The 20,907-nt window shown below is 51.2% G+C and overlaps 9 protein-coding genes across 9 annotated transcripts; 3 read left to right on the top strand and 6 right to left on the bottom strand.

Annotated features, from left to right (window-relative positions):
- Positions 1-539: 539 nt before the first annotated feature.
- Positions 540-2,300, bottom strand: BU24DRAFT_434970 (uncharacterized protein; the record flags this gene model as incomplete). The annotated part of the gene is made up of 3 exons (XM_033530059.1): positions 540-701; positions 769-1,877; positions 2,252-2,300. The coding sequence occupies 3 exons, from the start codon at positions 2,298-2,300 to the stop codon at positions 540-542; spliced, it is 1,320 nt and encodes a 439-aa protein (XP_033380830.1).
- A 118-nt stretch (positions 2,301-2,418) lies between these two features.
- Positions 2,419-2,901, bottom strand: BU24DRAFT_252989 (uncharacterized protein). The gene has a single exon (XM_033522412.1). The coding sequence runs from the start codon at positions 2,789-2,791 to the stop codon at positions 2,537-2,539; it is 255 nt and encodes an 84-aa protein (XP_033380829.1). The 5' UTR covers positions 2,792-2,901; the 3' UTR covers positions 2,419-2,536.
- A 1,253-nt stretch (positions 2,902-4,154) lies between these two features.
- On the top strand, positions 4,155-4,427 carry BU24DRAFT_252984 (uncharacterized protein). The gene has a single exon (XM_033522411.1). The coding sequence runs from the start codon at positions 4,214-4,216 to the stop codon at positions 4,382-4,384; it is 171 nt and encodes a 56-aa protein (XP_033380828.1). The 5' UTR covers positions 4,155-4,213; the 3' UTR covers positions 4,385-4,427.
- A 992-nt stretch (positions 4,428-5,419) lies between these two features.
- On the bottom strand, positions 5,420-9,625 carry BU24DRAFT_252946 (uncharacterized protein). Its single transcript, XM_033522410.1, has 5 exons — positions 9,007-9,625; positions 8,828-8,948; positions 8,726-8,774; positions 8,283-8,670; positions 5,420-8,233 (listed from the first exon to the last, which is right to left on the bottom strand). Exons 1-5 carry the CDS (start codon positions 9,335-9,337, stop codon positions 5,697-5,699), a joined length of 3,426 nt encoding a protein of 1,141 aa, XP_033380827.1. The 5' UTR covers positions 9,338-9,625; the 3' UTR covers positions 5,420-5,696.
- A 1,735-nt stretch (positions 9,626-11,360) lies between these two features.
- Positions 11,361-13,691, bottom strand: BU24DRAFT_494490 (glutathione synthetase large chain). Its single transcript, XM_033534056.1, has 3 exons — positions 13,221-13,691; positions 13,025-13,100; positions 11,361-12,974 (listed from the first exon to the last, which is right to left on the bottom strand). Exons 1-3 carry the CDS (start codon positions 13,520-13,522, stop codon positions 11,808-11,810), a joined length of 1,545 nt encoding a protein of 514 aa, XP_033380826.1. The 5' UTR covers positions 13,523-13,691; the 3' UTR covers positions 11,361-11,807.
- A 172-nt stretch (positions 13,692-13,863) lies between these two features.
- Positions 13,864-16,658, top strand: BU24DRAFT_425137 (uncharacterized protein). The gene has a single exon (XM_033528665.1). It carries the CDS (start codon positions 14,210-14,212, stop codon positions 16,424-16,426), a length of 2,217 nt encoding a protein of 738 aa, XP_033380825.1. The 5' UTR covers positions 13,864-14,209; the 3' UTR covers positions 16,427-16,658.
- A 425-nt stretch (positions 16,659-17,083) lies between these two features.
- Positions 17,084-17,904, bottom strand: BU24DRAFT_252934 (uncharacterized protein). Its single transcript, XM_033522409.1, has 2 exons — positions 17,551-17,904; positions 17,084-17,454 (listed from the first exon to the last, which is right to left on the bottom strand). Exons 1-2 carry the CDS (start codon positions 17,729-17,731, stop codon positions 17,192-17,194), a joined length of 444 nt encoding a protein of 147 aa, XP_033380824.1. The 5' UTR covers positions 17,732-17,904; the 3' UTR covers positions 17,084-17,191.
- A 113-nt stretch (positions 17,905-18,017) lies between these two features.
- BU24DRAFT_252918 (uncharacterized protein) lies at positions 18,018-18,457 on the bottom strand. The gene has a single exon (XM_033522408.1). It carries the CDS (start codon positions 18,293-18,295, stop codon positions 18,050-18,052), a length of 246 nt encoding a protein of 81 aa, XP_033380823.1. The 5' UTR covers positions 18,296-18,457; the 3' UTR covers positions 18,018-18,049.
- BU24DRAFT_252907 (E3 SUMO-protein ligase PIAS1) lies at positions 18,452-20,706 on the top strand. Its single transcript, XM_033522407.1, has 6 exons — positions 18,452-18,755; positions 18,867-19,091; positions 19,144-19,218; positions 19,271-19,599; positions 19,655-19,760; positions 19,812-20,706. The coding sequence occupies exons 1-6, from the start codon at positions 18,608-18,610 to the stop codon at positions 20,678-20,680; spliced, it is 1,752 nt and encodes a 583-aa protein (XP_033380822.1). The 5' UTR covers positions 18,452-18,607; the 3' UTR covers positions 20,681-20,706.
- The last annotated feature ends 201 nt before the right edge of the window (positions 20,707-20,907 follow it).

Genomic DNA, 20,907 nt, shown 5'->3' with positions numbered 1-20,907 from the left:
TAAACAACGGGTATCTGATCCATAAACCAACCGATAACAACCCAAACCCCACTTTCACTCCTTTAGGACAAAACAGAAACAATCAAGACAACACAAGCACAGAAACTTTGAGAGAGGAAAAGTAAAGATTGGAATGAGGATGAGGATGACATAACCCATAACATTTTTTCGCCTCGCGGCGGGGGAGAGATTTATAAAAGTAAAAAGTCTAGTAGCAGAGCAAAGGGAAAAAGATATGTGGACATGAAGGAGTAAAAAGGAAAGATATAGTGATTAATAGACGAGATAGTGGAGATATAAAAAAAGAAGAGGGGAAGGAGAAAGAAACCACGCTTTGTTGATATAAAAAGGTGGTTCGTGTAAAGCCATGCCATGATCGCATCGCGCACATGAAAAGAGTGCGCGAGCGGGGGGAAATAAAAGAGAAGTGATGATGATGCACGCCGGAACGCTGTCGCTAAAAGCTGAAAAGTCATAAGACTGGTGTGTTTTCTTTTTTTGAGGGTGTAATGTGTTGATGTGTCGGGCGACTGCCGCGATCATGCTCGAGGAGGAGAGTTCGGTGTGACGTGGAAAGCGGGGGAGTTTTGGAAGATGCCGTAGGGCTCATGCGGAGGGGCTTCTTCGAACCCGTCGTCTTGAGTGTTGGGTCGGGAAGCTGTATTCGTTTCGAAGTGGGGATCGGGGATCTGTATGTCGAGCTGCAATGTAGAGGTCAGTAACCATGACTTTTATACGGGATAAAAAAAAAAAAAAAGAAGAACTCACCGTAAGATAACCCGTCCGTCGCAATGGCACAATCGAAACACCTTCCTTCTCTCCCACTCTATGATTCCAAGCCTCAATCCACCTCTCCAGCTCCGCCAAATCCTTCTTGATCTTCGTCATGCCCGCATCATCCCACAACCAAAACGTAGCAACGCCCATTATGGCGTCCAGCCACGCCCTGAACCCGAATGGGTTGAAAGCGTCAATCAGAGCATCGTTAATCTTCTGAATGACGTCCCGAAAGTCATCTTCGGCGAGCGTGCCTTCCAGGATTTCGGGGTACACATTCGCAAATGTCGGTGCTAGGTCGCCCTGAACCATCCAATCCCGTTTTATGCGAATGATGCGTGTGGTCTCGTATAGGGGAGACTTCTTGGGGACATGTGAATTGGGATGAGGGAAGCAAGGGTGTTGAGGACCCCAAGCATATTCAGATTCGTTGTCGTCAGCGTTTCCTTCTCCGTTTGGCAGGTCTGATCGGCGCGAATTCATTGAGTTGGGTAGAGAAGCGCGGCTCGGAGAGCGCTTGAGACCCATCTCTGGGTCATGTGTGATGGCGGTCGGGCTGAGGTGCTGCTGCTGTGGCTGCTGGTCCTTTGCAGGGTCATTGTGGACTCCTGCAGGCATTGTGACACGAGGGGTTCCCGGATTGGAGAAATCGAAGGGGACGCTGCGGCGGTCGCGGGGGAGGCCAACGCTGGTGCGACTACTGTCGGCACCCGTGGAACGTTCGACGACGAGAGACGAGGGTGCAGGGCTCTGTCGGCTGCGTCGCTGCTCCGGCAGGGAGAGGAGAGGATATTCGTCGCGGGTGTCTAAAGGCGGAAGGCCGCGACGGCGGGCCAACTCTGGATGTTGGAACGGGACGTTGGGCAAGACGGGAGTTCGAGGAGAGGAATTGAGGGGATTCCAAAGTCGAGATGCAGGTTGCCGAGGCGGACAGTTGGGAGCGGTGGTAGTGGTGGTTGTATCGGCGGTGGTGCCGCCCGTGTAGAGGGCGCGGAGATTGAGATTGAGATTGAAGATGCGATTGGTCAGGCTCCAACGGACGGGAAGTGGAGGGTCCTGCAGGGTCGTTGCAGGCGCAGATGCTGAAGCTGATGCAGGAACTAAATCAGGCGCAGGCGCACGCGATGCGGAGGAGAGAATGCCAGAAGGTGGCGGCGACGCCGTGGTTGCGTGGAGGGCGGTGATGGTGGTGATGGTGAAGATTGGGGTGGGAGGACGGTTAGGTGAGACGGAGGAGGGTGAGGACGAGGGAGAAGAAGAGGTGTTCGTGTCCGGGCTCGTGTTCGTTTAGGGTATGGGGCGATGTTAGAGGAGGAGAAGAGATGGCGACGACGAGGTCGAGGAGGAGGATGAGAGAGATGGTGATGATAAAAAATTGGAGATGAAGTCAGTACTAAGGGGTGTAGTAGGCGTAGGCGTAGGCGTAGGCGGAGTGGTAGTCGTGGTAGACGTTCGGCTTCCCCCCTTGGCGAACGAACTTGCACAGGTCCTTGCGCAACTCCTTCAACCCGCACTCGCTGCATATAGTATTGTAGTCTTCGTTCTCATGCAACTCCTAAAGAAGGAGTTTGAAAACGAAAGGCGGGTTTAAATTGTGTCAAGTCCAATTTCGAAAATGTGGGGAGAAAGAAAGAAAGAAAGAGAAGAAGGAGAAAAATATCGAAAGGATGGATCTGGACAGGACCCCAAGACTTGATAGATGTTGGTGCGGCCGTTGTTGCTTGGAAGGGGAGAAGAGTTCTTCAACGATTCTACCTATTTAGTATGTGTATGCGCTCCACAGGCTGTAGCTAATGCCAGTGTGTGTTGTGTGTATGCATATGTTACCGGTAGCTAGGCGTGGGTGTGCGTATGCGTATGCGTATGAATGGAGATGTGTAGGGCATGTATGGATGCCTATGTACGGATATGTATGATGTGTATGTATGTACGGAGTACTAAAGTATGTATGGATATGTAATATGTATATGTGTATGCGATGTAGTGCAGCACAAATCACAGTACATATGCACATACACACTCCCTTATGCACACCCGGCACCCGACACACACACACGTGCTGTTCTATAACCGGCCAGTCGAGGGTCCCTTTGACTTGGGGGAGGGATCCCGTTTCAGTCAATTTAGGTCAGGTCAGGTCAGGTCCGTTCAGGTCCGTCCAGGGAGGATGAATGACCAGGGGCTGTACGACATTGGGGAAGAGAAAAAGGAAAGAAAATAATGGAGAAGAGAGAGTTAAAAGTAAGGCAAGGGGAACAGAAGGGAAAGGAAGGGAAAAGGAAGGGCAGGGTGTAGGTAAGTATAGCGAAAAGGCGTTTGGTGGATTACCAAGTGTGACAAAGTGTATGTACACAGTATACGGAGTAGTTATACCAATAACTAGTAACTACTCGTAGTGGTAGACTGGTAGCAATTGGTCAACTATTATTGAAAGGATGAGGCTGAAGGAAGGACGAACCTCCCGTTCCTTTTTACTCGGTGCTCTTCCTATTCCGATTCCCATCCCTCGTCGTCAGGTACAAGTCGCCGTCTACCTGCCTATGATCAACACCATTTTGAGCCCATTACCTAGTTATCGTGTGGTCGGATGTTGGCCCATGAAACAATTGGGCGCCGGGGGCCGGTTGCGCTGACAATCTATTCGCCGCCTTGTGCTCGGATGCGGGTGGAAGACGTGAATGTCCCAATGCTTTGAACATTGGTAATTAGCATTTCCTTCTTTCCTACTCCCCATAACGTCGATGGCTTGATGCCGCATGAATTACGCCGACAAACTAGACAATTGATGTGCCATTCGCCTCAGACATCCGCCCAATCCATCCATCTCATCCCTCGTCTTCTCTCCTCCTGACCATCTGAAGTTGCTGGCTGCCGCCGCCACATGCGTTTTGTGTATACCGGCATATATACATTGGGAAATTAAACACACAAACACATCTGAAAGAATTGCAACCAAAACTCGAACATTCGTCGTTGATCCTAAAATAAATACAACGGCCTGTCAAGTCCAGTCAAGTCAAGTCCAACGGCCTGTCACTCTCGAATCTCTCCCAAGTTCCCGTCCCGTGTCAGTGTGTTCCCAAAACAGTCCCCCGGGTCGACCAACCCAAACCCACCCCTTAACCGACTCAGTCACCATCTCAATCCAGTAATCCACTCTCTCTTCTCAGTAATAACGAACAATGCTCTCTCTAGCTAGTTATCATCTCTAAAATGCGTCATCCTCATCCGTGTCCTTCAATACGAAGCAAAGCAAACCCGCACCCACGTCCTCGGATCCATTCCCATTTCCCCTTCCCTTTCCCCCCCTTTTTATCATAGCGACTTACCTTGTGACCTTACCACCGACCAGGCCAGGACCTCCCAGCCTCACAAGACTCACGAGTCTCCACACACAATCTTGCACATCCTTCTCGCCCTACGACTCGCAATCACAATGCGCACTGCGCAGACACCATCGTCCGTGCTCCGTCCTTCTAGAAGCTTTTTCGAAACTCCTCAATGCGTCCGTGAGTCGGGAGGGATTGGCGAATGCCATATCATGAACAGACTTCCCCTTTACATCTATGTATTCGCTATATGTATCATAGTGATTATGAGTGAATGATCAAGAAGAGTCTTAAACCCATACAGCAACCCTACAATCGTAGAGCACATACACCTACATGAATCCATAAAGCCCAGCACCCTCGTAGTCAACATAGCCTCCCTCCCGCACGCTCCCACTCGACCCGATACAAAAGGACCGATCATTCATTTAACTACGACCACCACCCCAAGCGACCGACCCCACCGCTCTTTCTTCCCTGGGATGAAATACGAGAGATCTGACGGCGGACAGCGATGACGATGGGGCGGGTAAGGCTTAGGTTGGTTTGTTAGTTGCGATGTCATTTCTTTAATCTCGATCTACGGACTCGCTCACTTGCTCGCGCCTAACGACCGCAGGGCTGTAAGTAGATAACTATGTGGATTGCAATTCTCTGTGGGCGAGTACGGGAGGCAAGCAGCGATACCAACAAACTACTTGTGACCTATACATCCAGTCGTCTTCTCTGTTTCTGCCACTGTGGGCGTTTATCATCATCGATTCCCCGTGCACGATGGACGACTGTTTGATATTGGGTCGTTTGCGGAGGTATCGCGGATAGATGCGTGAACATCTTAACACAACCCTAGGTCAGGTAGTGTATGCCTCAACGCCTTCTCTAATAGAATGTACCATTCAATAGAGGAGAGTAGCCCATCCTCTGTTGTTTGCGCTCTGGCCAGATGCTCTCATCATGCGAAGAGTTAACTTGAAGTATGCCGAGACCTTGCTCGTTCGCGGGACAGACTTCTTTTTTGCTATGTATGTTGACGTGACGTATATCTAAGTGCGATACCTATGAAAGGGAAATGAATGACTATTGCTGCTGTAAACAGGTTACAGAGCAGAGGCGCACAAGGCAGTGAAAAGTAGGTGTGACTAGACATGAACAGGGGGCAACTGAATGAAACGAAATCAAGCATGAGATTCAAAAGACTGCATGAAAGAGTCAAGGCTTTGGCGAATGCGGTGAACGGTGGAAAGAGAGTGTTGGCAAGGGAGAAACTGAACAAACGTCTGACAGTCCATCACAACTCAATCGTACCCAGATCATATATGCGTACAGTAGTGTCATTCAATTGAACCTTAAAGCTTACGAGCTGAACAGAAAACGTAGACTAGACTAGTCAGATGTGACATTTACTCTCCTTGTAGCGTGGAAAAGACCAAAACCCATTCCGTTTCCTCTTCTCCAAACCCAGTGGATATGATTCCCCCAATACCATTTCCTTTTTTTTCCTTTCCACAATGAACCGAACCAAAAACCATACCCGAGCCAAATAAACCAAATCATAAACCAAGACGTGCAATCCCCAACCCTCGAAACCGCCTACGACGCACTCCTATTCGCCGCCGCCTGCATCTTCCTCATCGCCTCGCGGTGCGCATCCAGCATCGTGCCCGTCCTCATCATGTTCTGCCGCTGGCTCTGCAGCTGCTGCGCCGCGACCGCCTCCTGCTGCTCCCTGAGCGCGAGCGCGCGCTGCTCGTTCATCAGCGCCATCATCTGGGCCTCTGAGATCGCGGGCCCCGCCGCCATGACCGGGGTGGCGGCGCCGCTGTTGGTGGTGTTGGTGATGTGTTGCTGCCGGATTGATTCCCGCCAGTTGGCAAGCATGTCTTCGCGTCTGCTTTGGTCGACGCCGTTGCCCGAGGCACGGCGGACGGGTTGGTGCGAGTTGAAGCCGCCCATTTGCTCGTTGTCTTGCATGCTGAGGCGGGTGTTTTGCGCCCATTTCTGGGACGTGGAGGGCGGCCTGCGGTGTGGGGCGTTGACTTGCTGTTGTTGCTGTTGCTGCTGCTGCTGTATTAATTGTTTGCGTTGGGCGAGGGTCATGTCGGCCGGTGCGACGCCCACGCTCAGACCTGGTGAGATCGGGGATGCTGGGTTCTGGAACGATTGAGAGGAGAAGCGGTTCTTGATCAAGCTTTCACGCTTGCTCATGAGTGTCCCGGGGGCAGGAGATGGCGAGGGGACAACGTTGAATCGATCTGGCGCAGTCGGGTCCGGCGAAGGCACCAGGTAAGGACTCGAGGCGCTTCGGAAATCGGTTTGTTGCGTGGACGAGGAGTTGTTGCGTGACAGCATGCGTCCTCCAGGACTTATCGCCGACGGGTTTCGCGAGAGGGAAGGCATGTTGTTGTTTGCGTATTGTACTTGGATTCTTGACGCGCTTGACTCGGCGCGACCAAGGCCTGGTCGATATACACTGCTGTCACTGGAGACGCGCTTCGATGTTCTCTTAGATACGGCTGGTTCGATACCGGCAATTTCGTCAGATACTGGAACAGGCTTCTCCACTGATTCTTCCTTGGTCGATGCTTCGACGTCAGAAAGTGTCTCAAGCTCGGGATGATCAGCAAGGGCGAGATGCTTTGCCCATTCGTTTGTGCGATATGAGAGGGCGACTCGGGAAAGCCTTTCTGGTAGAACGTCTTTGGACAGCTGTACGGGCTGCGACTTGAGTGAGGGTGTTTTGGATTGGACAGATTTGGCTTGCTGAACGGGAGCTGAGTCCTTTGCAGAATCGGATCCGGTGGAATTTGTGGGCGACCTGGGACCGAGGGGCGAGGTTGATTTTGATGTGTCTTGTTCAACTTTCGGGTCGGTGCTCACGGTAAGAGATTGTCGGACGGTATTTTTTGATGGAGTTGTCTCGTCTGTATTCTCTTTGCTTGCAACCGCGGCGTATGGGGCCTCGGTCTTTAAATGTACTTCTGTTTCGGAGCTGGGCCCATCAACAGTAGGTGAAACCTGACCTTCGGAATGTTGACGCTCCTGTTGCGCAGACGACCGTTTCGACTGAACAGCATCATCATGACCATTTACCGATCTCTCATGCTCTCCGGGAGTATCCACATCTGCAATTTGATCTTTTTCCTCCACGAAGCCAGTCGGAGACTGCGGTGGGCTGAGGTCAGGTAGCGAAAGTACGTCATCGTCCAGAGTCGCTGCAACAGACGAAGCGCGATCATCCTCGATATGCGGGACGATCAGCGCCTCTCCGTCGTTCACCTCCGCAGTGATCGTCGATAGCCTTTTGAGTATCGACCCGCCAGATAGCCGCTTAGAGAACCTGCTTCGACCAGTTGCCGAGCCATGCACGGATTCTGGCTCGGCGGACACTGAGGAATTATCGCCATCTATGCTTTGCACATCCCCTTCTGGGACGCTGAATGGCAGAGGAATGACTACAGGCGGAGGGGGAACGGAAGCTCGAAGTTGGGCCCGCTCTTTACCAGGAAGTTCAATCGATGGACTGGAGCTATTTGCAGAGGTACCGGACCCGTTGAAACCCGTCTCTGAAGTCGGCATTCTGCTCGAGATGGGTCGTCCTTGGGCATCGATAGCCTGTATGCCATCATCATCACGAAGAACCGAGACAGTGACCGTCGTGCTGGTTGGCGTGTCCTTGGATCCGTATGTCGACATGCCCCTTCCCACCCCATTGTTGATCTGCTTTCGCGGCAGAGGCTCCATGTCTACCATCTCCGATCCAGATAGTTCCTGCTCCCGAACACTGGCCGAACGTTTTCTGATACTCCCATTCGACGATGAGCCCATGACGGAGTCTTGCGGATTCTTCCTCTCAACGCCGTACGGATTCCATGGAGTTTGCTGGCTCCGAGGGGAGCTTTCTTGAACGTTGCGACCCACCTCTTCTTCCTGCTGTCGGCGCGACTCACGCTCCTTGTCGAAGCGTTTCTTAGCGCTCTTTTCGCGATGTTGTCGAACCACTTTCCATAGTCTCATTTGGGAGACGATTCCTAGTAGAGTGATAATGACGACCCCAGCGAGTTCAGCGCGAATTCCTCTGGTCAGGGGGTAAGTATTTGTTTCTAACGGGAAAGTGTCCTTGTTGAGATCTATAATCGTCAGCAAATAATAAGTTAAACAAACACGGGGTAAGCATACTCCAAAGGTAAAGCCAGAACTCCTTCCAGCCTGCTTGACTGAGACAGTCGACCCCAAGCATGGTGATCGTTGCTCCGGCGAATGAGATACAAACGATGAGCCCATACTGGCGGGTATAATGACTAAACGACAAGGAAAAGCCCGCTGCGCTCATGACACCGATGAAGATGGAGCGACCGGTCTGAGATGTGATCAGACCATTTTCCTTTACCGTCAAGAACCACATGCTCAGACAGAATCCGCCGAGCAGGCATCCCAGCCCTTCGGTCATATCAGGGAAGATCAAGGATAGCCCGCCAAACAGTATTCCGGTGAAAAAGGCTGCAACGAAGAAACCACCCTGGATGGCATTCGATACCGGGGGGGTCATCAAGTAGATGATGAGGACCTTGGACCCGGAATTAGCGATGTTTTTCTTGTTTGACTGGATTAAATGAACTCACTGTTACAGCCAGACTGGATAAATATGCCGCTGATGCGAAGACGTATAGCCTAAGGGTTGTTAGTGCTGTCCTCTATAGAACCACTCAGTCATAGTTTTATACCATTTATTTTTGATACCGATGATTGTATATGCAATGCCTGAAAGTAATAAGATGACTCCTGCAATTCCTAACGCTGGAGTGATCTTCGGATGAATAGGAAGTGGGTCTTTGGGTTGCGGGTCTGCTCACGTCAAACATTAGGTGACTGGTCTTCACTATCGATGACAGAAGCTACTCACCTTCAGTGCTTGTTGGCGACGAATTCTCAAGAACAGTTGGTGTCGGACTCTGTGTAGCACTTGTCGACGAGGCTGGACTGCTTGAAGATGCACCAGAGCTATTAGGTGTTTGGGATGACCGACCAGATTGCGATCGAGTTACTGAGGATTCCACTGATTGCGTAGCAGTCGAAAGAGATCGTGTGGCCTCGTTCCTTGGGCGTGTCGAAGATTCAGGTCTTTCGGAAGAGCGCTCATCCTGTCGGACAACGAGAGACTGTGGAATGGCGGCCGTAAAATCGATGCAGAGGAGAAGCGCAAGCGCAATTATTAGATAAGAATAGGATCGCATAGCGACGCCGTATAGACTCTACAAGAGATCTAGATTATGTACAAGTATCGAATTCCATGAACGTGGGGTTATTATGTTGGGTATGAATGTATCGGAGGCTGCTGCGAAGTGTAAAGCGTGCAAACGGTTCGATGTAATACCAGCAAAGAAGGAAACCACGCGCAAAGAAAGAGGAAATGTTGTTAAGGAAGGACTGAGAGTTGGAGAGCCAGAGAAGTGATTCAAAATTACGTATGAATGTGCAAAAGAGGGTGAAGAGGTCGGACAAGACAAACAGGCAATCCAATGGATGCTGGTGAAAGTAGATGCACCAGATGCACAGCAGCGTGGGCATACCAAGTAGAAATCAAAGTCGTCAAGATGACAGGGATCATGGTCGGCCACAAGAGCCGTCCACAGCCCACCAGTATCCCAGTTTGATCGTCAACTGATACTATCCTCTTGAAAGTGATGGAGCTCGGGCCCCTTGAACACAATTAGGGAATGTTTGAACCATGGTGAGCGTATGAGGCGCGACGGCGTCGACTATGCTCTTTCGCTCGGAACGCATTATACTACGTTTAGTATCGTTGGAGTTTCAGGAAATTGCATTCAGCCACGGCCTCCCAATTCTCAACGTCTCTGGCGCTTGGGAAAAGGCTCGGCTTGTAGCTACCAAGACGGGCAGAATAGAATCACACTCTAATTGATGGGCAATGTCCAGGTAGACATGCATGGAATGTGGACGAGTGAGAGTCGAGTACACATCTGCAGTCGCGTAGACATCTAAGACAGTAGGGGGAACGTACGACTCCCTTGGTTGTGCGCGAGCAAGATCAGTTTCGAACCCAACTGACTGGCAGAGAATTCGCCAGCTCATAGCCGAGCTGAGCTGTGTACGATCAATCGGATGCGCTCGCATCGCATGAGATGCTTCAAACTCGCGATGGGGGGTTGGCGTGGGAGTGAGCGTGGGTATGGATATGCGACGACGGGCAGAACAGGACTAGTCAGTTGTACTTTGTAATTGGTGTACACAGTAGTCGATGATGTATGTAGCCGAAATCAACGACGCGTCGGAGTCGCGCAGTGTAATATCGAGTTGAGCCAATGGAGGAAGGCAATATGGGTGCGAAGCCATGCGCACTCCCCACAGATTTTCCCAAGGCTGGCTACATCTTGAGTGCACAGTTCCGAGTCTTCTTGGTGTAAGTAGGTAAGTGTACCTAAGTGGAAGTGTAGTGTGTAAGAAATGCGGAGCCCATCCCGATGCCTCGTGGCTCGACGCCAATGCAAGCCCACTCTTTGAACTCTGATCCATGCGCATTTGCTTGCAGCATCAGAACACGGGAGGACGGGTGACCCCCAGCCCCGTGCATAAGTCCCTCCCCTCTGCCTGAGTGCCCTGCATAACAATGCCCCCTTCCTTCATCAAGCCAGTGTAAGAGAGCCACCAGGATAAAGCCTCAGCTTCGTCTCCTCTTGTATGTTGTAAATAGCCATGCTAGATGAATTCTGCTCACATCGTACGAGCCTAACCGAGGCCCATCCTCAACATAGACCAGCATCATGTTGACTTTTCCTTTGTTATTATGAGAGACGATCAATTCATTCATCGAAGATCGAGTACCTATCGATAGATCTTCCCGAGGTACGTGCACTTGGCACGGGATCGATTTACTTGTTGGAGATCCGGTTCTTTGGTGTTCAGTCTGGTTCTGGTATTCTCTCCTTGCTTCGGGTATTGAAACATCACTCAGCTGGCTCGTTCAAAATTCGGGATATGCTCGAACCTGGCCATTGCAAGCACAGAATCCGCGAACCATAGTTAGCACTTGTCGCATACTCCTCGCTGTGGACTTCTTTGATGTCAGGATATAAGTTCGTGGTACCCGACCGATCCATTATTGTGGAGCGGCCCCGTCGTTTCGCGCGTTCTAACCTCAGGGATCATCGCTCTATGATGGTAGCTTATAGTTTATTTCATGATTTAGGCAATCGTCGAAGTGGTGGAGGTGGGTCATTTAAGATTAACCAATATTTTCTCCCAATTGTCACGCAGTCTCTTACGGTGCGAAAGCGAGGCTGCGAAAAGAGAAAGAAGGAAAAAAAAAAGGAAAAGGCCTTGCATGTGGTATCAGGTGGATGCTGAAAGCTTCTGACTCGTGCTCCATTTGCGAAACTGTTGCAGTTGCAGTTGCAGTCGTCGCATAGCACGGTCCAGCGGTGTGTCTGACATCGGGCAAAGATGGTTGTCTGTTGAATTGGTTGAGTCTCTGAATCTCCGTCCTATCATGGTGCCCCTATTTACTTCTACTTGTAGCACTGTGTATGTGTCGCATGGGAGATGGGACGGCTGCCAAGGACGTTGTTTTCGTGGACAACGGCCACTACGGGCCACCATAGGTGTTCCCGTCCAATGGCGACTAACGGACCACAGCACGAATTCGTGACTCCAGTAACCACAATACCGATTCGTCGAAGTGCGGCATCAAACTTCGACTAGACAGCAACTGTCAACAGCACCGAATCCCGCTGCAACACCTCCCTCCTCACTCTGATCACCTTTCGTTCGAAGCAAGTATCCAGCCTCTTGGTTTTCGAGTATCTCACCTTGATTATCTCCGGATCCGTTCCTCCATAAACAGACTCCGTAAACGCCTAGTTCACAAATGACGCCTCCACTCTGAAGCTCGCCGTTACGGAAAATGGCGTTCTTGAGCGCAGGCGGTTCGATCATTTCCATCAAGATGTAGGCGGGCCAATGCGTCTCGGGAAGATTCTGCAAGAATGGCGGAATCGCTTTGCGGTAGATGTTATTACCTCCACCCTCTCGTTGAGGTTTGAGAACATAACGGGCAGCGGACTCTGGATTCTTCGCCAATCTTATAGCCTCCTGGCCTGCTTCGCTCTGGTCTAGCGGATATATAGGTGCAAAGGTAGAGAGAACACGTGATGCAACCTTCTCGTCGGGCAGGAACCGTTTGAGGTGGGGAGAGTGCGGTGTTGCGAGTACTTGTTGGACTTTCTTACATCCAGCCAGGTGGGTTAGAATGCTCGGACATTTGATGGCGCGGCTGCGTTCAAGGTGAAGTCTGGATGTCCAATCTGCTTCGTTCGGATAGTCATCAGGCGAGTAGCCCGCTCGGAAGTAGACTGTAGTAACCTCATAGCTTGTTGCGGGAGAATTGGGTGGACTATACAACAGCGTTCGGTCCTCCGCAAGCTTTGTGTCGGCTTGAGTCCGGTGGAATGGTAACCGGAATGCTCGTACCCCACTCTCTTCAAGCAATGCATATTCGAGGTGTCGCTGATCGAACACATTCCTTTCTGGATCTTGAACGACAAAAAGAACGCACAGCGGGCGTCCTGTGCGCGATTGACCATACGCTTTGTGAGCAGTCGCTAAGCCACGCGCCAACGATGATGCCGATTTACTTTGACGAAGAGCCTCAGCTTTGATTACAGAAGTGGCCGAGGCCGGGTAAGCGTCAATGGATAGTAGATATCGGTGAAGCGCTGAAACCTGGGCGGACAGGCCTCCGAAAGAGGATGCAATTGTGTTGAACTCCACCTGCTTCAGTCCTGGGGTTGCGTTTGAAGCTGACTGGTCCACATGGACCATATAATCAGATCGAAACAGCCCCAAAGTCAGGTCCTGTTGCGACTGTGAGCTTGGCCATGACGCTGGGTAGTTGAGTTCTATACCTGGACATAGCCCTCCTTCTTCACGGCCAGATGGGTCTGCCAGAGCTTGCTCACGAAATCATCGATATCGATTAGCCTGATGTACTTCGTAAGCAGGAAACTCTTTTACTGATGAACCTCAAATTCGAGACGCGGTGTGATGAGAGAATTAGGTTGTATTTATAATCCGAGGTTTAGCAACATGAAAATGACATACTCTTCCACTATGCCTTGAAGCCACTTTTCATCTCTTGCTATGGCCGAGTAAAGCTCATTATAGGCCTCTTGTATTGCGAGGCCCTCTTCAAAGCAGTTACGAGGAAACGGGCTGGGAAATAGAGTGACTGGAGCAGTTGAAGCCAACACTCCCGAGGGGTCCTGGGTTGCAGTTACAAATGATGGCGGGGGCCGCACTGCCAAGCCATGAGCGATTGACCAGTCTTTAAGATTCGTGAGGAGGTACTGCTCCTCGTCAGGAGAGAGCTCAGGCGGATAGTTTGAAAGCGAAGAAGCTGCCATTTCTATGGAATTTCTTGTTGTTCGTGATTGTGGAAGTTCGAGCCTCGAAAGATGCTTCGAGAACGGAAAGATGCTTTCGCGCTAAGCGATGAGCTCATTCGTCAGCCGAAACTCGGAGCTAATAAAGGCAGAAACGCGTGTAATTCGAGTATTACCAGGGTAGTCAAGATGTTATTACAGCATATGATACTCAAATCGCGTTAAATCTTCATATAACCTACAATACTTCACAATACACGCGAACTCACGTGATTATGCAACCCCTCATGGTCGTTACTATTGGTGCACAGATCACCATATAAGCCGGTCACTGTGTCACCAAACCAGAAGCGACTACTCCGTACATTTGTAACTGGATGTAGAACTACTCTCTATCTCTCTCCACGTCTCACCCTCACTCTTCGTGGATGCCAGTCAACGGTAGAGACAATCGAGTGAGAGCGCAAATTCGATCTTTCCTCGTTGGTAACCGGAGCTCACCCATCAACAATCTACTTCAATCTGGAGTCTATCCATGATAGTACAATCTCATTGTGTACAATCAAGTTTCTCGGGTGCTACAGTACGCCTTGGCATGGGGATCTTCTCAGGCATTAGCAACTCATCGTTCACAAACGTCGACTTTGAGAAAGCTACAATCTCTGCACTCATATCCTGGGCTTTGGCCACCGTATCATCAGAACAACCATGGAACGAAGAGATCCATGGCTATGGAGCGTAGCCGAAGTTGTGGCTAACCTTTGCGATTCGACAAGTCTCTACAACGAAGCAGGATGTGAGCCACAAATGCTACCATACCGCACAGTCCTCGGACATTACTTGAATCAACATGCGATTACAGGCCAAAATCTCCTCACCACTTTCTACAATGGCCTTCTTAGTAAGACTATCAAGATCCAAATACCTGGAGCTGAAAATTCTCTGTTGAAGATTATCAATTTTTTGAGGTCGAACTCAAATATTTATCGTCGAAATTTTCCCAGTGCAAATACCTCGACGCAGCCAGCTCGTTCAATAACTTGGGGCACCGGTATGCAAAGACCTCCCGGCAGGATCTTCGAACCAAAGCGGGCTGAGCTTGTCCCAACTGCGTCGTTGTCAACCTCTATGAATCTCGTCCAGGCGCAGCCCACACATATCATGGAAGAGTCTCCGCTACTAGGACAGGACTGGAACTATCTGCAAAACAAATGGAAGGATGGCGAAGACATTGTCATTGACTTGAGCAAAGATAATAACCAGAGTTCCGAGATACAACACGGAAGCGCAGACGTGAACATGGCCGGAGTAGTCGAAGATGAGGAAGACGATGAAGGTGAAGGTGAGGATACCGACGAAGATTCACTGGAAGCGTACCAGATCGAACCTTCTAAACCACCAGCACGCGGGCACAAATCAACACTTGACGATGATCGAGTCACTGAGATCATCAACGAGCAGATTGCCCGCTTTGAAGAGGAGTGGTATCCCGGGAAGGGCTGGACCCACGACAATCATATTGCCTCTGATGCGCGGGAGCTCTGGCTCGAGGCTGAATCTGTCGGAGAGCGTCTCGATCTCATTGAAATAACCAGGAGGAACGTGGACTACTACACCAACAGGCTGAACGTGCTGAGCACAGAGATCGCGACCTTGGGAGGCCCGTGGACCCAAGTCAATGCGCTGCGTCTCCAGTGTAGGAGTTTGGCTACTACCGTCGAGGTGCTTCTCCAGGAGGAATGGGAATTGTCAGTTTATCAGATGCCATCAGCTCCATCACCGTCGGCAACGGATGACGAGATGAATCCAAGTTCACCACCACAGATTCATCCACCATCCACTTCTACTGCGACACCTCAGAAAGCACCCCAAGTGTTGTATCCGTCGACAGCTCCTCCAGCACCGCCCATGTCAACTCCCCGCCACACAACTTCGCGAAGGGTGTCTGTTGTCATTGACCTAGATGCTCCAGAGGATATGATGGAGATCGACAACATCCGCGAGGCTCATGGCTCAACGAATGTCATGACCTCACAAGCCCCTACTACGATCACACAGCCTTCCATAATCAACGCCAACCAAAATGATGCCAGAACACCAGCTCGCGCATCTTTCCAGACACCAAAAATTGAGCCTCGCTCCCCATCCCACTCCCAACCTTCATCCCAACGACCCATCCACTCCTCCAACCCAACGACCCCCTCCCAGCGCTCCCATCACCGCCCTCACCAACGCCGTCCCTCCCCTCCATCCACCCCCTCTACCGCCATCACCATAAACCTAAACGACTACCCCGAATCCGCCTCCATCTCCACCATCCAAAAATGGCCCTGGCCCATCCTCCTCGCAACCCAAGACCGCAAACGCATCATCATGAAAGCCCTCTCCACGATGCCCGCCGCCGATCTCGCCCTCATCCGCACGCGCCTCACCCTCCTCAAGCGCTCCGACATCTTCTCCGAGCTCTCCCTCTGCGTCACCATGCTGCTCGAACGCAGCGACAGGCTGCCCGGCGTGCTGCCCCGCGACGTGCCCAAGATCCTCAAGCTCACCCGCCTGTTCCTGTGCTGGTGGCTCGCGGCGGATTTCGTGAGCGACGAGAAAAGGATGCCGAGTAAGGTGGAGCTGCAGGGGTTGGTCAGGGAGATTAAGCAGGGCGCGAGGGACCCGGGGGTCTTTTACGATTGGACGAGGTGGGTGCTGGCGAATACGTTTAGTGAGGAGGCGTTGAGGGAGCCGGCGCGGCCGAGCCAGGCGGAGGTCATTGAGATTTCGTCGGATGAGGAGGGGGAGGTGGGGGCGACGGTCGTGAGTCCGATGGAGGCGGTGGTGACAACGCCTCGTGCGCCGTCTTCGATGGCGAGAAGAGGGTCGGGTGGATTTGGGTTTAGGGGTGTTGGGAGGAGGGGTGCGTTTGGTGCGTGAATGGGTGCTCGAGATGGTGGAGTGGGATGTGAGAGGGTGGAGGAGCGTCGATATTGTCACTTCATGTGAGTTACGGCCGGCCAGCGAGTGTTTTTCGGATTGTGTAGCCTTTGCGCTGAATGAAGGTTAATGCCCTGTATGGATGTCCATGTTTTATATAATTATACCCATTAGTCACGATATCATAATGTAGTATTGCTGGTAATCACCAAAAATCAAAATCAAATCACGTTAGCAGTCAAGTATGATGAATAGGAAAATAAATGTATTCACGATCCTCAGATCGTCCTAAGAAGTTGTCCCGTGCGGACATGGTATCATTCCTTCTACTCGTGATGCCTCTTCTAGGCAACGACTCTAAGCTCCCATATTTTCTTCCTCCCGTCCTATGTAGTTGAAAAAACGCCTGTAAATGCAAGAGATAGTGTAGACCGCTCGACGCCGGGGAACTCGCACCGAAAAAGAACTCGCAGGTCACTACGACAAGGTCCGCTCGCTCGCTTGCGCGCTGTCGTGTCGTCGTAGCCGGCCCATCGCAGGGACGCCGCATTATCGCTCATCGTCGCTTGGTGACTCTGTTCGACTTGGAGGGCTTCTTCGGGAACGTCATCTGGTTCCTCGGCTTGGTCTTCGCCTTCAACTTCGACTTGTTGATCTTCTTCTTGGGAGCTTTCGAAGTCGGGGCAGTCGTGGCGGCGGCGCCGTTGTCGATTTCCATGTCTAAAGGAATAGCAAAAAGATACGTGTTAGCCCATTGATGTTCACTCAACCAGATATACTTGGTGGCAGCGGGTCAAAGACAAACTTGAGACCCCCGTCCTCGTTGAAGCCAACGATGTCGGAGCAGAGGCCCATGTAGATGAAGAAATTCCTCATGTCGCTCTCCTCTCTTGCGAGGGAAGAGGTGGTGCTGGTGCTGGTGCTGGTGCTGGTGCTGGTGCTGGAGCTAGGGTCGCAGAAGGAGTCTGGGACTTTGGTGGAAAGAACACACGAACCTTTTGGCATGTCGTCTTCCTTGTCTTTGAGTTCTGGGGGGAAAGAGTCAGTACTTGGGTCATTGTCATTGTAGTTGTCGTGGTTGCTGTCGCGGGTGGTGGGAGGTGGGATGGTGGAGGAGTATGTACCTTCAGCAGAGTCTATGTCCATTTCTTTCTTTGCGGGCTGCTCGGGCTTGGGCTGAGCGATGGTCTCGAGAAGTTTTGCGTGGAGTCGCTCGGTGCGGGCATCTTCGACAGGGCCGAATACTCTGCTGCGGAGCTTGGTGCGGTTGTTCTTCTTGACGCTGGAGCGGAGTCCTTTTGCCATTTTTGCTGGATGAAGAATGTGATTTTTGTGTTGCTTGTGTTGTTAGGCAAAGGTGGAACGTATAGTTCCTGTGTATGTTGTTGCTGCCTGGTGAGAAGAGCAGTTGTGAGATGTGAGATATTTGGGTGTCTGGAGTGGTTATGGAAAAAAAGTCGAGGTTAATTCCTTAGTGTGTCCCTCTTCTCTCTCTAGGCTGTGCTCTACCTGCTAGGTACCTATGCTAGTCACGTGGTCATCCAGTCTTCCTCTGTCTCATATTTTTTTTGGTGGCAACAACCGACCAACCGACAAGGCGGTAGTTGGTCCGTGCGTACCGCGCTAGGGACGATTGGTCTCGACTCCGATTCTCCGAATGATTGGGAGGACGAAGAGAACGAGAGAGCGACTGAGCGACAGTGTGAACCGACGACGAACGATCCGACTATGACCGTCACTTCGGCTGCCAATCGCGCCTATTGAGGTTGCACACCCTGCACCTAAAACTACCCACCTCTTCTTTTCGCGTTTGAGGTGCTGACTTGCGAGTAAGAGAGATATCCATATCTCTTCACTGGAAGGGTACATACAGTGCACCCTCACCACCACCGCGCGTGTGTGCTCTTCACCAGGCTGCTGTTACGTGCTGGTGGAACAGCCAACCAGGACAGAAGGAACCAGCCTCTACCACGACGACCGTAATCACTCTGCACGTCACTTCTGCCTCTTCCTCTACTTCGCACCGGTTCACCGCATCCCTCGTGCACTCTCGCGCTCCGGTCCCCCAACTCAACTGCCCCGAATGTCTATCGCTATAATAGACTCATAGCACCCCAGGTCATCCACCCACAGCCCGCTCGCTCTCAAGTCCAAGTCGCTGTAAATTGTTCAACTTTCCTCATGGCTTCGAATTCTCTGGATGTCACGGCGATGGCCGTCACTGCGCGGACGAAGACGCTGGTCAATAATGTTCTGAAGAGGATTTGCAAAGAGGAAGGACAAATCCAGAGCGGTAACAAAGTACACCTCCAGAGTCGCATCATAGGAAGTGAGTGCAGATTTATTCCCCTACTTACGAATCCGAGTCTATCACCCTCTCCACACTCTTCCTCACATCCTCTCACTTGCAATCGCCGTCCGCTGACTCCAGTTACCCCAGTGATCAACCGTGCTGCCATAAACAACGATGCCGAAACGCTGAACCGTCTTCGTTACCGCGTCCACAACAACGGAAGCGCCCCTCCACCCGGCACCGATCTCACCTCGTTATCTGCGCCATCGCAAAGCTCAGCGTCAATGTCAGGATATAACAATATGTCGAACGGCTACGGTCAACAGTCGAGTCAATCGAATCAAACATATTCGTCGCATTCTCTTGGAGCTGGTAATATCTGGTTTCCTGCTCAGCTGGGGACATGACTGATAACAGATTACAGGCTCGACAACGCTCTTCAAAACCAGCCCATTCTACCAAATACGCGAACTGTTGTTCTCGGGCATCACTTTAGAAGGTATGGTTATGATTACTCGGTATAGGTCACGACATGCGCTAATGGAGTGCAGCTTCTCCGTCGCATAGACAGAGCGTCAACAAGCCTCTTCCTCTCACAGAAGCGACATGTACGCGTCTGAAAACAGATCCTTCCATGCGACTTCTCCTGTTCTCTGCCCCAGATCAACCTCTGAGCCAGTTTTCGAGGATAGATGTGGCGTTCCCCTCGCAGATTGAAGTGAAGATCAATGGAGACGAGGTGAAGGCGAATTACAAGGGACTCAAGAATAAACCCGGGTCTACGAGACCGGCCGACATTACTGATCTCATGCGTAAGGTCGCAAATTATAGGAACAGTCTGCAGATCACGTACGCGTTGACGCAGAAGGGAAGTCCACAGGTCTCTTTTTCGTGAAAATCCCCACATCCCACTTCAATGCTGACTGATGATACAGAAGTTCAATTTCTACATCTACCTAGTGAGAAAGGATACCATCGACGAACTGGCTAAGAAGATCCAGCAACGAAACGTGATTACGAAGGCTTCCGTACTTAACGAAAGTAGGCTTTCCTTTATCGAGGTCGCTGAGTGTTGACTTACATGACGTCTAGTGCGGAAGAAAGCAGACGATCCCGATATCGAAGTTGGCTCAGTCAACCTTTCTTTAAAGGATCCCATCTCCACGTTGCGGATATCCATGCCGATTAGATCTACCGTCTGTTCACATAATCAGTGTTTCGATGCGGAGTCATTTCTGCAACTACAGGAGCAAGCTCCCACATGGACATGCCCAATCTGCAACAAGTCCGTTTCTTACGAAGGACTAGCCGTGGACGAGTATGTCCAGGAAATCTTGAGTGAAGTCTCGAGAAGTACAGATCAGGTCACGATAGATCCCATGGGAAACTGGTCGCGAGGGAACAAGAACGAAAATGGATCCTCCAGGACGAGCGGATATCTTGGTGGCTATAATCCTAGCGAAGGCGATGACGACGACGATCTCGTGGAGATAGTAGAACCTCGGGATCGCGTTGCAGCCATCAAGAGCGAAGCAGTACCCACGCCACAGTCTCTTGCTCAAACCCCACCTTTACAGTCCAGGGAACCGTCCAACACACCAAGAGGCCAAAAGCGGAAGTCCGAGGTCATCGACTTGACATTGAGTGATGACGACGAGCCTGTGAGGCCAGCAAAGAAAGTTGCGTATAGCACCCCAAACAGCCTGCCCGATCCATCGCGCCGTTACCAGACCGCAAACTACGGATCAGCTTCGCTTCACTCACGCCCGCAACAGCCTTCACCCGTCAGACACAGGATGGGATCAGCTAGCGGGCAAGACCAATTGCCTCCACTTTCGCACACGCCTAGCCAGCAACAACATCATATTCAGTATGCTTACCGTCCACCTACGGAGGTTCACGGCTATCCGGGACATGCATCAAACTATCCTACATATGCCAACCTCGACGGTTCGCCCTGATGGCATCGAGAAATTCAGGTTCATTGGTCACTTCGATACCAATTTCTACTTTTCACGAACCACTGAATCCCTGCTGCTGTCCTTTACCTAGTGCGTGGAGAGCGGCAGCCGGTAGGCTACAGGTCAGTATAGTACCATTGCTTAACACAGAGGATGTGGAGATACACTCCCCTTGCGCTCTTCGATCAAGTTGCATCATCATAGCAGCATTCGTCGCCATCCTTCAT

The sequence above is a fragment of the Aaosphaeria arxii genome (genome assembly GCF_010015735.1).
Source record: "Aaosphaeria arxii CBS 175.79 unplaced genomic scaffold BU24scaffold_7, whole genome shotgun sequence".
NCBI classification, from domain to species: Eukaryota; Fungi; Ascomycota; class Dothideomycetes; order Pleosporales; genus Aaosphaeria; species Aaosphaeria arxii.
Note: the sequence above shows the minus strand (reverse complement) of the source record. Positions and strands in the feature narration are given on the sequence as shown.